Source organism: Rhinatrema bivittatum, chromosome 8, assembly GCF_901001135.1.
Source record: "Rhinatrema bivittatum chromosome 8, aRhiBiv1.1, whole genome shotgun sequence".
NCBI classification, from domain to species: domain Eukaryota; kingdom Metazoa; phylum Chordata; class Amphibia; order Gymnophiona; family Rhinatrematidae; genus Rhinatrema; species Rhinatrema bivittatum.
Window position 1 is genome coordinate 203,277,229 of NC_042622.1, and position 16,689 is coordinate 203,293,917.

The window sequence follows — 16,689 nt, forward strand, 5'->3', positions numbered from 1 at the left end:
AATTGCACCTGGGTGAAGTGGGGGCTGGAGATGGATCATGAAAGGCAGGAGGGGAAGGAAGAGAGCAAAATGCCTGATGGGAGAGAGAGTACTGGAGGAAGAGAAAGAAGGGGTACTAGAGGAGAGAGGACTGCTTCAGGATGTGGAAGGAGCATAAGAGAATTGTACTGATTTGGGATTGTGGATATGCACTTGCAAGGGAAGAGATGTACTCACCATGTACTTCTGCTTCAGCAACACCCCAGAAAATATTATTGGGGGAATACATGACAAGTGCATTTCATCACTGGTGAGTAAGTTCTTGAGGAATTTTTGAATCCCTGCTTTGATACATCTGCCCCAGGATAACATTACAATCATAATTTTCATTATTTATTTTAGCAGATATCTGGCAAGATTTGTTTATCATTCAATAAGTGCAGCAATTATGTGGCCTATATATTAATATAAATTTTGTTTCTTAAAGGTATTGGGCCTATCACAGGGAAGCGTCAGTGACATGCTATCTAGACCTAAGCCTTGGAGTAAGCTGACTCAGAAAGGCCGAGAACCGTTTATCAGAATGCAACTCTGGTTGAATGGTGACCTAGGCCAGAGTGTCCTGCCCTCACAAGGACAACAACAAGGACAAGGTAATTAATATTCTGTGGCATTATTAGAGCTACAATGCTCCTTAGTTTAGTAAATGAAGGATAATTGGTTTTCTTAGCTAGAAATTATGCTCTCCTAGGACAAGCAGGATGGTAGCCCTCACGCATGGGTGACATTATCAAATAGAGCCCCAATGCGTAAAATTATGTCAAAGTTTCTAGAGCTTTGGCTAGGCACACTGAGCATGCCCTATACCACTCGTCCACGTAGGGTCCCTCTTCAATCTCTTCTTTTCCTCAGAGCTGTAAACCTCGCGGTTTGATTGAGCTACTTTGGCTGTTTTTAGCCTTGTGAAAACTTTGCGTTTTTCGTGGGTTTTTTTCCCCTTCAAACTATCACCAGGTCCCTCTTGGCGCCTTCCCCAGGGTTTTCAGCGTTTCGGGTAAGTTTCCTTTTGCAGTTGATTTCCCCCATAGTTGCGGTGCCTCAGTGCCTGCCGGCCATCAGTGCCCGCTGCCATCGCTTTCTACTTTGTGGCTCTTTTGTTTTGCCCCATCATGGCCACGTATGGTTTTCGCCAGTGCCCAGAGACCACGTCTATGACTGATTCTCATGAGGTGTATATCCTCTGCCTGGTGGCATCGCATTACATCCGTGGTTGCCACTTATAAGTACATATGTGCCAAGATGACCCCGAATGGACGTCTGCTTCGACTCGACAAAATGGATCAGCTCTTCAGGTTGAGAAAGTCCAAGCCATCGGCATCTGAGGCATCAGCATCGAAGGACCTTGGAGCCACACCAATGGACACCACGCCATTGACATAGGCGGGACCGTCGGTTCCATTGAATGCCGCTGGTGGATAGGGTACCAGAGAAGAATCATTGTCGATCTCCTCTGATCCAAGGATGCCAAGTTTGTTGTCTTTGAACTAGGCACCAGGGAAAGACCGGGCCGAGCATCGAGGAAAGCCTAAGAATTATCGGCACCAGTCCCTGTCAATGCATGGTGCCATGTGTGGTGTGCACTGGTTTTTGCTACAATATTCCCAAAACGACCCCGCAGCGAGGAGAGCTCATCCTCTATCGGTACTGGGGATCCACAGCGGTCTCTACCGGTCCTGGTAGTAGTCACCGATCCCCCTCGCATGTCCGAAAAAGATCTGGCCACCTCTCCTTCCTCCCAGGGGGGTTGGCGTTGGCAACATTTGAGGAGGAGCTGGAGCACCAAGACCAGCTGGTAGTGGAGCGGGCACTGCAGGGCTTCAGTCCTGTGGCACCAACAGCACCAGACTCTGTGCCACCTGTCCTCATACCGCTTCTGGAGGAGTTCAATGCTGGCGCCGGTTCCCAGGACAGCATCGGTGGCCAGCGGGGTCCGAAGGCTTCCCCCTACCGATATGGTGGTCATTGCCAGTTCCTACAAGTTGGAAGCTTCACCAAGGCTGGCATAGGCGCTGAGGCCTGTAGCCCCTGTCCAGTTCTACTGGTGCCTGCACCTCTGGACAAAGGCCAAGCATCTATGGCCCAATTCCCTGTCGCGTACAGTGAGGATGAGGGTCCCTATGAACCCTATAGGGATGATCCAAAAGAATCCTCCTCTGAGGACTCTGATGGTCTCCCGTCAGACCCTTCTCCAGAAAAAAGAAGGAAGTCTCCACCTAAGGACTTGACCTTCACAGTGGTTTAAGAGGATGATGGCGGAGGCCATCCCATTTCAACTTTTGACAGAGGAGGATGCCAGGCATGAAATGCTGGAGATCTTTCAGTTCATGGAGCCTCCTAAGGAAATGGTGGAGGTTCCGGTACACAAGATCCTTAAGGAGTTGTTGCTGAGGATATGGGAACACCCCCTCACAATGGCTCCCATTAACAAGAAGGTGGATGGGGTTTACCTCGTCCAGAAGGCTGCCGGATTCAATAAGTGTCAGCTGCCTCACCAGTCGGTGGTGGTCAAATCCATTCTTAAGAGGGCCAAGTGCACTCGGACCCATTCCTCCGTGCCCCTGGGGAAGGACCACAGAGTGGATACTCATGGGAGGCAAGTTTCCATGGTGCCATGCTTATTGCCGGCATTGCTGCCTACCAGCTCTTCATGAGCCAGTACTCATGGGACATCTGGAAGCAGGTGTGGCAGGTGGCTGAGCAGCTGCTTCAGCAGCAGCAAGACACCCTCGTGTTGCTGGTGCACAAGGGTCTGGAGTGCGGGAAACATGAGGTTTGTGTGATCTACAATGTTTTTGTAGGGAGGTAAAGGGATGACTCGCTGAAGTAACATGCATTGGAGAGAATCTCTTCGGAGATAGGGTGAGGGATGCTGTGGCCCAACTTCAGAACCACCATGAAATCCTCCAACTACTCTCCCCAGTCATCCAGGAGGCCATGGAGACCGGGGTCAAGGAAGTATTTGTTTCGCTAGAGGAAGTACTATCCTCCGCCTCCTCGCTCCTTTCAACACCATCAGGGCTCCTGTGACTGTCCTAGGCAGCAGAGAGCCCCCAAACCCCAGCCAGCTCCTTAGTCAACTCCAGGGACTGGGCCATAGAGAGTGTAAGCCAGTTGCCCATACCCAGGGTGATGGGCCATCTGGTCAGGGGCAGGATATGGTTCTTTGCGAACCAATGGCCCAGTGTAACCTTGGACCAGTGGGTTCTGTCCATCATCCGCCAAGGGTACCAATTGAATCTATTGGGTGTCCCGCCAAATTGTCCTCCATGCCCAAATTGGGGGCCGGTAGTGCATCAGGAGATACTCCAAACGGAGCTGGCTGTTGCGTCCGTCGCTGCTCGACGCCCTCACTCCGCCCTCTTTACCTCTGTGGTGACTCCCTCTGGGTCTGATGGACGGTTTGATGCCACGGCGTCTTCTTGCCGTTCCCCCTGCGGCGTCCCCGGACCGGCATGACGCTGCGGATCCGCCATGTTGCCTGATGATGTAGGGCGCGCGCGCGCTCCGATTGATGTACCAGCAAGGGCGCGAACCTCGGGAGCGTCCCCCGAGATGACGTCATCCGCTTCCAATATAAAAGGTCTCAGTATTCGCTAACGAATTGAGTTAGCAAGGAGAAAGTCTTCGCTCATTGCGGGGATTTGTCCAAGCTACTCTGCCTACTCAGACTTACCAGGGGTACCCGTTCCTCGGGGGCCCTGCTCTCTTTTCTTTATTTCAGATTGCAGATAGGAACCAGTACTCGCTCCTCGAGGGCCCATGTTCCTGGACACTCTGAAGATTCTCTACTGCCTGGAAGCTATCGCAGATACAGACATTTGTGAGTTACCATTGCTCTCTCAGAGCTTTCCCTGGAACCAGGTACTTGCTCCTCGAGGGCCTAACCCTTTCCAGCTACTGAGTTTCCTCAAGACCTTATGTGAGTTTTGTCATCTAGTTCTGGCTATGAATACAGCATACCCTGTCTACTCATTATCTATAGTTTCTCTACAGTTCAGCAACCCTTGGATCGCAGTTCCAGTACCTGAGGGACTTCAGCCCTGCCGGGCATATCAGCTCACTACTGCCACCTCTGGTGGTTCTACTAACCTGTCTAATAAAAGAATTATCTGTGTCTGTCTCCGTACCCAAGCCTAGCCGGTGGTCCCTCTCAGGATATCCTCCTAGGGGCGCAGTCATCTGCCATCGGCCCAGGGATCCACCTATCTACCTTCCTCTATAGCTGAGTGCCCTCTCCAAGCACTCCGCTGGTAACAGATTGCTACTCTTTCTCCATCAGGAGTCTTCAGCAACATATTCATAACAGATTGCTAGCTCCGCAGTCTACCCTCTAACAGATTGTTATCTATTCCCTTTACAGAAGGCTGAGCATATCAGATTGCTAACTCCTCCTTCTTCAGGATCAGTTCCATAACAGATTGCTAACTCCGCCCATGGAGCATAACAGTTTGCTAACTCCTCCTTCACAGGAGACGTATTCGTACAGATTGCTAACTCCTCCTCCAACTGGAGTATCCAGCAACAGATCTACAACAGATTTACTACAATGGCCTCCCTTTTAATGGCCAGAGCAGTCAAGCCCGTACCACCAGGGCAAAGAGGGCGGGGATTCTATTCCAGGTACTTCCTGATTCCAAAGAGAACAGGAAGACTCCGTCCCATCGTAGACCTAAGGGCCTTGAACAAGTTTCTGAGGAAAAAAAGAAAAGTTCAAGATGGTTTCCCTGGGCACCTTGATTCCCCTTTTAAAAAAAGGGGATTGGCTATGCTCCCTGGACCTAAAGGACGTATACATTCATATTGAGATCTTTCCCAGTCACAGAAAATATCTCTGATTTGTGGTGGGAACATAGCACTTCCAGTACCGGCTGTTGCTATTCGGGCTCACATCTGCCCCACTGGTCTTGACAAGATGCCTGGCCATGGTGGCAGTGCACTTCCGCAGACTGGGAGTGCATGTCTTCTTGTATTTAGACAATTGGTCGGTCAAGAGCACATCTCAGGCAGGGCTGTCACGTCCATGTGCTTGACTGATTTGGGTGTTGGAGTCACTAGGGTTTGTTCTCAACTACTCAAAGTCCTATCTCAGCCAGTCACCTCAATTGGACTTCATAGGAGCCCTGCTAGACATGGCTGAGGCCAGAGGGCCATCGCCATGGCAACCATTGCAGCAGATGTTCAACAGAGCCAGCAGGTGTCGGCCTGGCACATGTTGAGGCTCTTAGGCCATATGGCTGTAACCATCCATGTTACTCCTTTGGCACATTTACACATGCGCAAAGTCCAATGGACCCTGAGGTTACAGTGACGCCAGGCCACTCAGAGCCTCCAGGATTGCATCAGAGTCACCCCATCTCTCCGGGACTCATTGTCCTGGTGGCTTTCCAATATGGAACGGAGATCTTGTTTCGGAATCTTCCCACTCAAATTGTCCTTACCATGGATACATCTAGGATAGGGAGCTCATGTAGATGGGCTCAGTACCCAGTATCTTTGGTCCACTCAAGAACGTTCTTGTCAAAGCAACTTCCTGGAGCTTCAGGCAATCAGGTACGCGCTGTGGGCTTTCAGAGATTGGCTGTTCAGCAAAGTTGTCCTGATCCAGACGGACAACCAGGTAGCTATGAGGTATGTCAACAAGTAGGGATGCACAGGATCATACCTCTTGTGTCAGGAAGAGGTCCAGATCTGGTTGTCAGCTCTGTCCCATGGGATGGTGCTTCAGGCCGTGTACCTGCCCGAATGGAGAATGTGGTAACAGACAGGCTGAGTCGAGCTTTCAGACCCCACAAGAGGTCCCTGGTCAAGAGGGTAGTGAATCGGGGAGAGCCCAGACGTAGATCTATTCATGTCTCCCTGCAACAGGAAGGTGCCTCGATTCTGCTCCCTGTACAGGTCAGACAGTAAACCAGCCTTAGATGCCCTTGCCCGTCATTGGGGCATGGGTCTATCCTCTGATTCCCTTAGTGGCAAAGACTCTCTTGAAGCTTCACAAGGACATAGGGACTATGATGTTCATAGCCCCTCATTGGCTGAGACAGGTTTGGTTTCCACTTCTGCCGCACTTGTCCATCCAGAAACTGATCAGTCTGGGGACTTCCAAGATCTCATCATGCAAGATCAGGGCCAGTTGCAGCATTCCAACATCCAGGCCCTGTTGCTCACAGCCTGGATGTTGAGAGATTGATTCTGCAGCCACTTGATCTTTCAAAAGATGTGTCTCGAGTCCTGGTGGCTTCTAGAAAGCCTTCCAGTAGAAAGTCCTATGGACTGAAGTGAAGGAGGTTTTCCATGTAGTGTGAAAAGAAGACCCTAGATCAGTTCTCCTGCCCCACACAAAAACTGCTGGATTACCTTCTACGCCTATCGGAAGCTGGCATGAAAACCAGCTCCATTAGAGTTCATCTTGGTGCAATTGGTGCATACCACCATGGTGTAGATAGTATGCCTATCGTATGTTTCATGCGGGGCCTGCTTCAGTTGATCCTCCCCTAGGCTTCCTGCTGTGTCTTGGGACCTCAGTGTGGTGTTAGCTCAGCTGATGAAAGCTCCTTTTGAGCCACTGCATACATGTGACTTGAAGTACCTGACCTGGAAGGTCATATTTTTGGTGGAGGTCACTCCAGCGAACAGGATTAGCGAGCTCCAAGCCTTAGTGACTTAACCACCTTATTCAAAATTTTATCATGACAGGGTGGTCTTGCGTTCGCACCCTAAATTCCTGCCTAAGGTGGTGATGGATTTCCATCTTAATCAGTCAATCGTACTGCCAGTATTCTTTTCTAGGCCCCATTTGCACCAAGGTGATCAAACACTGCAGAGTTTGGACTGTAAGTGAGCCTTAGCCTTCTATCTGGAGCGGTCAGAAACCCATAGACAGCCCACCCAACTTTTTGTTTCTTTTGATAAGAATAGATTTTGCGTTACCATTGCCAAACAGACAATATCCAAGTGGCTAGCAGATTGCATCTCCTTTTATAATGCCCAGGTGGGACTACATCTTGGGGATCATGTAAAGGCTAATTCTGTCAGAGCCATGGCAGTGTAAGGTGGCCCACTTGCGAGCAATTCCCAAGGCTGCGAAGTTCAGTTCTCTCAATACATTGACATCACATTATTGTCTGAATAGGGATGGCCAACCGACAGTAGGTTTAGCCAGTCTGTCCTTCGGAACCTGTTGAGTTGTAGAACCCAACTCTCCTTACCTGGAGCTCGTTGTTTGGGTTCAGGCTGTCTCCCCCTTTGTTACCAATAGCACTGGTGTTGTGCCCATTGGCACCTGGTTAACTGTCTGTTAGTCCCCTTTGTGTGAGGAGCAGCCTGTAGCTTTAGATTCACACACATGTGAGGACTACCATCCTGCTTGTCCTCAGAGAAAGCAGAGTCGCTTACCTGTAACAGGTGTTCTCCAAGGACAGCAGGATGTTAGCCCTCATGAAACCTGCCGACCACCCCGCAGAGTTGGGTTTCTCCTTTTTTTAAATTTTAATCGTAATTCTATGTTACGAGACTGAAGAGGGATCCTACGTGGATGCATGGTAATAAGCATGCTGGGCATGCTCAGTATGCCTAGTCAAAGTTCTAGAAACTTTGACATAAGTTTTCCACATCGGGGCTCCATCTGATGATGTCACCCATGTGTGAGGACTACGATCCTGCTTGTCCTCAGAGAATACCTGTTATTGGTAAGCAACTCTGCTATTTTTATAGAGAGAGGATTCGACTGTACTTCATTTATACAGTAATCTGCAGAAAATAGGTCTCTGAAGACAAAAAGTTTGCTATAGTTACCCAGATGGGTGACATCATCCTGATGGCACCAAATCAGACATGTTTTCTAGAGCTTTCCAGGAAATTTTTAGACAGCCCTCTGGGCATGCTCCCGTAGCCCTATAGCTTGCCTCAGTTTTTTTTTCCCCACAGTAAACAGCAGACATTTATTTACGTATTTATTTTAAATATATTCAAATATCTTCAAAATTCCAGAAATTAACAGGAAATAATGTTACATTATATCCAAGAAAAGCTCTAAATAGTAGAAAAACAAGATATATGGATAAAGTTACACCCAAATCCACAATATTGGGGAATAAAAAAAAAAAGTTTAACATATCAGTATTCAAAAAAAGTCGGAAAACTGAATTAATGCAAATGCTAACAATAGAACTCCAAGAACTAGGAACTGGTGTACTCTCCTCTTGAGGGGAGCCAAAGGTAGCCCATATATTTATCTATAGGAAAAGCCTTTAAATGTACAGAATTTAAAAAAAAACGTATTGTCTTCATATCTAAATATTCATTTGCAGGGATACTTAAGAAAGTTTTCAGCTCCCACTGAGGTAGCCTGTGATCTTAACTCATGTACCCCCCGGACATGAGTGTCAGACCTTAGACCATTTTGGGAAAAGTAATGTTCAGAATGCTATGCTTCAGTCCTAGTTTCCTATCAGGTAAACACAAAGGAATATCAGACATTCATGGTAGATATAGTATACTTAGTAGATATAGTATACTTGGATTTTCAGAAGGCGTTTGACAAAGTTCCTCATGAGAGGCTTCTAGGAAAAGTAAAAAGTCATGGGATAGGTGGCGATGTCCTTTCGTGGATTGCAAACTGGCTAAAAGACAGGAAACAGAGAGTAGGATTAAATGGACAATTTTCTCAGTGGAAGGGAGTGGACAGTGGAGTGCCTCAGGGATCTGTATTGGGACCCTTACTTTTCAATATATTTATAAATGATCTGGAAAGAAATACGACGAGTGAGATAATCAAATTTGCAGATGACACAAAATTGTTCAGAGTAGTTAAATCACAAGCAGATTGTGATAAATTGCAGGAAGACCTTGTGAGACTGGAAAATTGGGCATCCAAATGGCAGATGAAATTTAATGTGGATAAGTGCAAGGTGATGCATATAGGGAAAAATAACCCATGCTATAATTACACAATATTGGGTTCCATATTAGGTGCTACAACCCAAGAAAGAGATCTAGGTGTCATAGTGGATAACACATTGAAATCGTCGGTGCAGTGTGCTGCGGCAGTCAAAAAAGCAAACAGAATGTTGGGAATTATTAGAAAGGGAATAGTGAATAAAACGGAAAATGTCATAATGCCTCTATATCGTTCCATGGTGAGACCGCGCCTTGAATACTGTGTACAATTCTGGTCGCCGCATCTCAAAAAAGATATAATTGCAATGGAGAAGGTACAGAGAAGGGCTACCAAAATGATAAGGGGAATGGAACAACTCCCCTATGAGGAAAGACTAAAGAGGTTAGGACTTTTCAGCTTGGAGAAGAGACGACTGAGGGGGGGATATGATAGAGGTGTTTAAAATCATGAGAGGTCTAGAACGGGTAGATGTGAATCGGTTATTTACTCTTTCGGATAGTAGAAAGACTAGGGGGCACTCCATGAAGTTAGCATGGGGCACATTTAAAACTAATCGGAGAAAGTTCTTTTTTACTCAACGCACAATTAAACTCTGGAATTTGTTGCCAGAGGATGTGGTTAGTGCAGTTAGTATAGCTGTGTTTAAAAAAGGATTGGATAAGTTCTTGGAGGAGAAGTCCATTACCTGCTATTAAGTTCACCTAGAGAATAGCCACTGCCATTAGCAATGGTAACATGGAATAGACTTAGTGTTTGGGTACTTGCCAGGTTCTTGTGGCCTGGATTGGCCACTGTTGGAAGCAGGATGCTGGGCTTGATGGACCCTTGGTCTGACCCAGAATGGCATTTTCTTATGTTCTTATGGTCTGGTACTTGCATACCTTTTTAGAAAGGACACAGGAATTCACTGAGCCTCAAATGGATCAAGGTGAATTTTATTTGCGAAAGGCTCAAAGTGAACCATATGAAAACATCATATATGTTCTACATATAATGCTTTTCAGATATCATTAAAGACCTTTGAAATAGTTACAGATGGATTTTTTATTCTCATGGTTGTGTGCATCTGGCCTCCATGAAGACATGCAGGAAAGGATCACCGATGTGCCTTGTAGAAGTGGAAATCTCTTTGGAGATAAGGTCAAGGAAGCTGTGGATATTCTGAAAGACCACTGTGTAACGCTTCAAACTACCTCCTCTGACCTCTTCCTTCTTACTTCAATAAATCAAAGCAATGAACAAAAAATTAATAAATCAAATAAACATACATATTCATAAAATAGATAGTTTTAGAGGGCTACAGATTATGCCTATTGGAATGTCCTACAGATTGCCTATTCAAGAGAGTATTGACTATCAACAAACATCAGAACCTACCCGGGTTAGAAATCTCCTCCCTCTTGCAGTCCATAATGATTGAGGCCTGTCCCACCTCAGGAGTGAGGGTGGGAATTTTACTCCAGCTATTTCTGGTTCAAGATGTTTACCATGGACACTTTAATACCCATTCTAAACTAAGGAAATTGACTATTTTCTCTTGATTTGAAGGAAGCATATAGAAATCCATGTTATAGAAGGTATGCCATATTTGTTGTAGGGAAATACCACCTTCAGTACTGTGTACTGTTTTTTTGATCTAACATCAGATACATGCATATTCACAAAATGTTTTGCTGCTGTTATGGCATTTTTATGTAACTTTCCTAAGATTGTGACAACATCCACCTTTATTAGTTAGCAATCCCTCCAACATTTCCCAAGGTCTCATGCCAACAAAGGTAAACAAGCCCTGTATGCTTTGACTTGCAAGGATGTTGATGCCTTCTAGCAGACAAGACCTAAGAAATCCCACATAGCTTTTGGAGAGGTTTGCCCAACTAATCCTGAGATTGCCATGTCACAGAGAATCTTTTCTAATTGGAGAGCACATCGTATTTTAAACTTATGCCCAAGTAGGTCTGACCTTAAAAGGGTGTGTCAAGGTCCATAATGTAAGGACCATGGCTGCATTTGTGGTGCATCTGAGATCAGGTTTTTTAGAAGAGTTGTAAACCTGTAATATAGAGTTCAGTCCATGCATTCACATCCTATTATACATAGAAATATAGAAATGACGGCAGAAGAAGACCAATGGCCCATCCAGTCTGCCCAGCAAGCTTCATACTTATTTTTCTCATACTTATCTGTTACTCTGACCACTGAGGTCAGGGCCCTTATTGGTAACTTTTAGGTTCTAATTTCCTTCCACCCCCACCATTGATGTAGAGAGCGGTGCTGGAGCTGCATCAATGTGAAGTATCAAGCCTAATTGGTTAGGGGTAGTAGTAGTAGTAGTAGTAGTAACCGCCACAATAAGCAAGCTACTCCCACGCTTATTTGTTTACCCAGCCTTTGCAATTTAGTCCTTGTTGGTTGTTGTCTGAATATAAATCCTCTTTTCTTCATTCCCTCTTGCCATTGAAGCAGTGAGTTGTGCAGTATATGTATTCAAAGTGAAGTATCATGCATGATTGGTTCAGGGTAGTAGCTGCAGCAACAAGCAAGCTACTCCCACGCTTATTTGTTTTTCCAGCCTGTGCAGTTTAGCCCTTGTTGGTTGTTTGAATATAAATCCTCTTTTCTTCATTCCCCCTGCCATTGAAGCAGAGAGCTGCTTGGATATGCATTGAAAGTGAAGTATCAGGCTAATTTGGGTTGGGGTAGTAACCGCCGCAACAAGCAAGCTACTCCCACGCTTATTTGTGAATGCAGATCCTTTTCCCCACATTTCCTCTTGCCGTTGAAGCATAGAGCAATGTTGGAGTCACATTAACCATGTGTATGTTTATTGAATAAGGGTAGTAGCCATCATTCCCACAAGCCACCCCTATGCCTCTTCTCTTCATTTCATTCACATCCTCAAGACTTTACTTCATTTCCCCCCTGCCATTGAAGCAGAGAGCTATGCTGGATATGCGTGAAGTATCGGTCTTCCTCCCTTGCCGTTGAAGCAGAGAGCTAACTTGCATTGAAAGTGAAATAGCAGACTTTCTCCCCTGCTGTTGAAGCAGAGAGCTGTGCTGGATATGCGTGAAGTATTAGACTTTCTCCCTTGCCATTGAAGCAGAGAGCTATGCTGGATAGGCATTGAAAGTGAGTATCAGGCTTATTTAGTTAGGAGTAGTAACCACCGTAACCAGCAAGCTACTCCCCACATTTTTTGTGACTGGAAATCCTTTTTTTTTCCCCCACATTACCTCTTGCCATTGAAGCTTAGAGTTATAGTTTAGATATTGGTTCCCAATATTGACAGCAGAATGGGTAGTCCATTTTTCAGGGTCTTTTTGAGGGCTAAAGCCCCACCGCAGCCCCTTAGACCTCATTTTTCATATTTAAGTTTGTCTTCATGTCAAGGGCAAAAAAGTAGTTCACTATTCAGATTACTGTATAGTGAACTACGGAGCAAACTAAGCACAAGAATTGCCATGCTGGATCAGATCAAGGTCAATCAAGCCCAGCATCCTAACAGTGGCCAATCCAGGTTGCAAGCACCTGGAAGATCTCATAAAGTAGATCTAATTCCTATTACTGACTCCCAGAGAGAGCAGTAGCTTTCTTTAGTCTAGCTGGCTAATAATGTGTATGGACTTTTCCTCCAGAAACTTGTCCAAACTTCTTTTAAACCCCACTATGCTAGTCGCCTTGATTACGCCCTCTCAACAACAGAGATCCCACAGCTTCATATTGTGCCAAGTAAAAAAGTTATTTCTATGATTTGTTTTGAATCTGCGTATTAGTTTCATGGAGTCTCCCTTTGTTTTAGTATTATTTGAAAGGGTAAGTAACTGTTTCTATTTACTCTTTCCATCTCACTCATGGTTTTATAAACTTCTATTATGTCCCCTCTCAGCTTTTTCTTTTCCAAGCTGAAGAGCCCTAGCTTGCATAGCCTCTCATCATAGGAGAGATGCTCCATCTTCTTTATCATTTTTGTCACAATCATCTGTATCTTTTCTAGTTCTACTATTTCTGTCTTGAGATGGGGCAACCAGAACTGCACAAAGTATTCAAATGCAGTTGCAGCATGGCTTGATCCAGAGGCAATATGATATTTTCCGTTTTATTCTCAATTCGTTTTCAGATCATTCCTAACATTGTTTGCTTTTTTGACCACCGTTGCACACTAAGGGGTAGATTTTTTTAAAAAGCGCTATCGCGTACTTTTGTTCGCGCAGCAGGCGCAAACAAAAGTACGCTGGATTTTATAAGATACGCGCATAGCTGCGCGTATCTTATGAAATCCTGGATCGGCGCGCACAAGGCTGCTGATTTTGGGCAGCCTGCGCGCGCCGAGCCGCGCAGCCTGCCTCCGTTCCCTCCGAGGCCGCTCCGAAATTGGAGCGGCCTCGGAGGGAACTTTCTTTCGCCCTCCCCTCACCTTCCCCTCCCTGCCTGTACCTAACCCACCCCCCGGCCCTATCTAAACCCCCCCCTTACCTTTGTCCTTTGATTTACACCTGCAAGAAGCAGACGTAAATCTATGAGCGCCAGAGGACTGCTGGCGCACCGTCATCCGACCCAGGGGCTGGTCCGGAGGCCTGGACCACGCCCCCAGGCCGGCGCCACGCCCCCGGTCCCGCCCCCGGAACACCGTGTCCCGCCCCCGAAACGCCGCGTCATTCGGCCCCGCCCCCGACACGCCCCCTTCAAAAAAACCTGGGACATACGCGCGTCCCGGGGCTCTGCGCGCGCCGGCAGCCTATGCAAAATAGGCGCGCGAGGGCCCTGCTCGCGTAAATCCGGGCGGATTTACGCGAGCAGGGCTTTTAAAATCAGCCCGTAAGGGCCAGATTTTAAAAGCCCTACATGCGCTGGGCCTATTTTATAAAGGCTCGGCGACGCGCGTAAAGCCCTGGGACGCGTCTAAGTCCCGGAGCTTCGAAAAAGGGGTGGTGTGGTCCAGGGGGCATGGCCAGAGGCCTCCAGCACAACGGTCATTTGCTGCTGTTTCGGAGGATTGCGTGCTGGCAGGAGCACATGAATTACCACACATACCCAGAGGGATCTTGAAGTGTTTCCTGGAAAGCTTTGGAAAAGAAGTCATTGTTGGCACTGTCATGATCATGTCTACCATATATGTAACTGGTGACCTACAGAACTCTGAGAACACCTTAATTACAGCTAAGCAACTTTGCATTACCAAAGAAGATAATTTGGATTTTACATTAAAAAGTGAAAAATTGCCAAGGTTAATATTCAAAGTGTTTGGGTAGCTTTTGGAGTTAGCCATTCACAACCTGATATTTGAATGTTTTCCTCTGTTTACCAGTTAAATTTTGTCTGGGTAGTTCATTACCCACACAGGATTTAGCCAGTTGAAAAGAGGTGGCCCTGAGAGCATTCCCAGTGCTCTGTTTAAGTTTATTTGTTTAGAGCTGATCTTCAGAGCTAGATGGATAAAGTTAGCCGAATAAGTTTGGTCAGAAAAATACTTGTCCTAAAGTTATCTGGATAGCTTTATATGGATAATTCAGCTAGATATTCAGTAGAATGCTTATCTGGGTATGTTCTATTGAATATCCGGTTAAAGTTGTCGGGTAAATTTCCCATTCACTGAATATTGACCTCAGTGTTTCTGGAAAGTAAATTAAGAAAAGCTGAAAGAACTAATTAACCTACAATTAATTTTTAACTAGGGTTTTTCATACATTTGAGTATGGTTATGTTCCTATTGCAGCTTCATATATTAGTTTGACAAGCATATTGATGTCTAACCTTATTAAATTACCACATATGAAATTTCTGCAGTCCTTTCCATCTTTGGAGTTTTATAATTCTTTTCAGAAATACTTGTATTAAGTAATATCACTGTCTGCCATCTTGGCTTATTTACCAAGATGGCAGAAATGAATTCAGAGTTTATTGATCTCTTACTGATTGACCACTAGTATCCAAATCCATTTTTATAATGTAACACATGAATCATTTTCAAAAAACCCACCGAGCAGGGAAGATAACCAAGAAATTTTATTCCATTATTTTGAGATGGATTTTCAGCCAAACGTAACCAGGTAAGTATGCGGCTGAAAACGTTCCTCAGTCTAGCTGAAAATACGCACTGACTAGGCAAATTTAAAACCCATCCTAGGAACATTTCTAACCTTGCTCATTTTTAGCTGGCTAAATTTGTGTTCCTTACGCATATAGCTAGTAGAATTTAGCTGGGGGTGGATGTTTAGACAGTTTGATTTAACCAGCTAGCCAGCAGTGTTAGCTAGTTAAATCTTTTGAAAATCCTCCCCATAGTAATTGTCAGCATAAAGACCTTTTGATCCTCCTAGTTGTCTCTGCCTATAGTGGCATCACATTTTCTATTCAGTCTCCAGTCATCTCCCTCCTTTGCCCTCTGATGAAATTACAAACTAATGGTATATTTGAAACCATGTGACCATTTACACCACCTGCCATTAATAAGACTTAAATGGCAGTGAACAATCTCAAAGTAATTCTTGACAGCATTACTAAAATCAGTGAAACTCCATGCCCTGTCAGGTTGTGCAGATTTCTAGCTCATTTTAGTAGTTAGTACTGTATTGATAAAAACTAATATGCAAATCAGTTTTGTAGGTATATAGTATCTGCATTTAGATTTTTAACCCTCTACTCTTAGACATAAATACTAGTTATGTGTGTTCTACACTGCTCTGATTTTCTTTTGTTTTTTTGTCGTTTAGTCCTGCACTCTGGGACACCTCTACAGGATTCCTTAACGGAAGGATGTGCGAGTTCAGGTAGTTATGTTAATCTTATTTTAAATGATTTGTTAGTCATTAATGCAAGATTTATATACCTGTAACAAGTGTTCTCCAAGAACAGCAGGCTGTAAGTCCATACCAGTGAGTAATGCCATCTGACAGAATCCAGTGCAGAAGATTTGCACATAAGCTTCTAGATGCTTTTTACATGCTCAGTTTAACATGTGCAGCATGACCCACGTCACCATCTCTCATGGGAGCTTCTCAGTTCTTTCATAGCTATTGGGCATCACAAGCCTGATTAAGAAGAATGTCCAAGCATAACTTAATATGTTATCCCTATATATTACATCCTGTGAACTTCAGAAGAAAGCTGTCTTTGTTACAAGGTTAAGTAATAAAAAGAGCATTAGCAGTAAATTTGACAGATTGAGATCATTCCCAAAATAACCTAGCTTACAAATGAGGTTCATTCCTGTTGAGATATGTGTAAAATAAACCCATTTGGAGACACTGACCTCGACAGAAACTTATTAACATGAACAGAAAACCAGCTCCAAGGGAAAGCAGGTGGGTTTTATGAGGACTTACATTCTGCTGTCCTTGGAAAACACCTGATACAGGTAAGCAACTCTTGATTTTTCTGAGGGCAAGCAGGGATAGTAAGCCCTCACCAGTGGGGAATTTCTAACTACAGACTGCCCCAAACAAACAAAAAAAATGGAAAAAATACAACCAGAATATACTGCTAACGGGCAAAAATAGTTTTGGTGGCAACCATCCATTTTCTTTTTACTTTATCCATTTTTTTATTTTTGATGTTGGAGCATCTTGGAAAACCAGACAGAGGATCCTAGGAGGCATAGAGTTGGGTTCTATACCTCAGATAGATTCCACAGACTGAGTGACCAAACCTGTGGTCATATTGGGAGTCCCTATCCAAACAGTAATGAGATGAGAATGTGTTTTAGTAAGATTCTTGCCACAAGAGGAATTGGAGGATAAGCATTCAGAAGACCC

At 45.1% G+C, this 16,689-nt stretch overlaps 1 protein-coding gene across 8 annotated transcripts in view; it reads left to right on the plus strand.

Moving 5' to 3' along the window:
• Positions 1–16,689, plus strand: part of CUX1 (cut like homeobox 1) — a 1,076,531-nt gene that overhangs the window by 791,371 nt on the left and 268,471 nt on the right. For 5 of the 8 annotated variants that reach the window (XM_029612600.1, XM_029612603.1, XM_029612599.1 and 2 more), the window contains 2 exons: positions 467–632; positions 15,649–15,705. The exons of the other annotated variants lie outside the window; for them this stretch is intronic. In XM_029612600.1, coding sequence (XP_029468460.1) covers positions 467–632; positions 15,649–15,705 — 223 coding nt within the window. The remainder of the gene's footprint in view (positions 1–466; positions 633–15,648; positions 15,706–16,689) is intronic. 8 annotated transcript variants of the gene reach the window in all.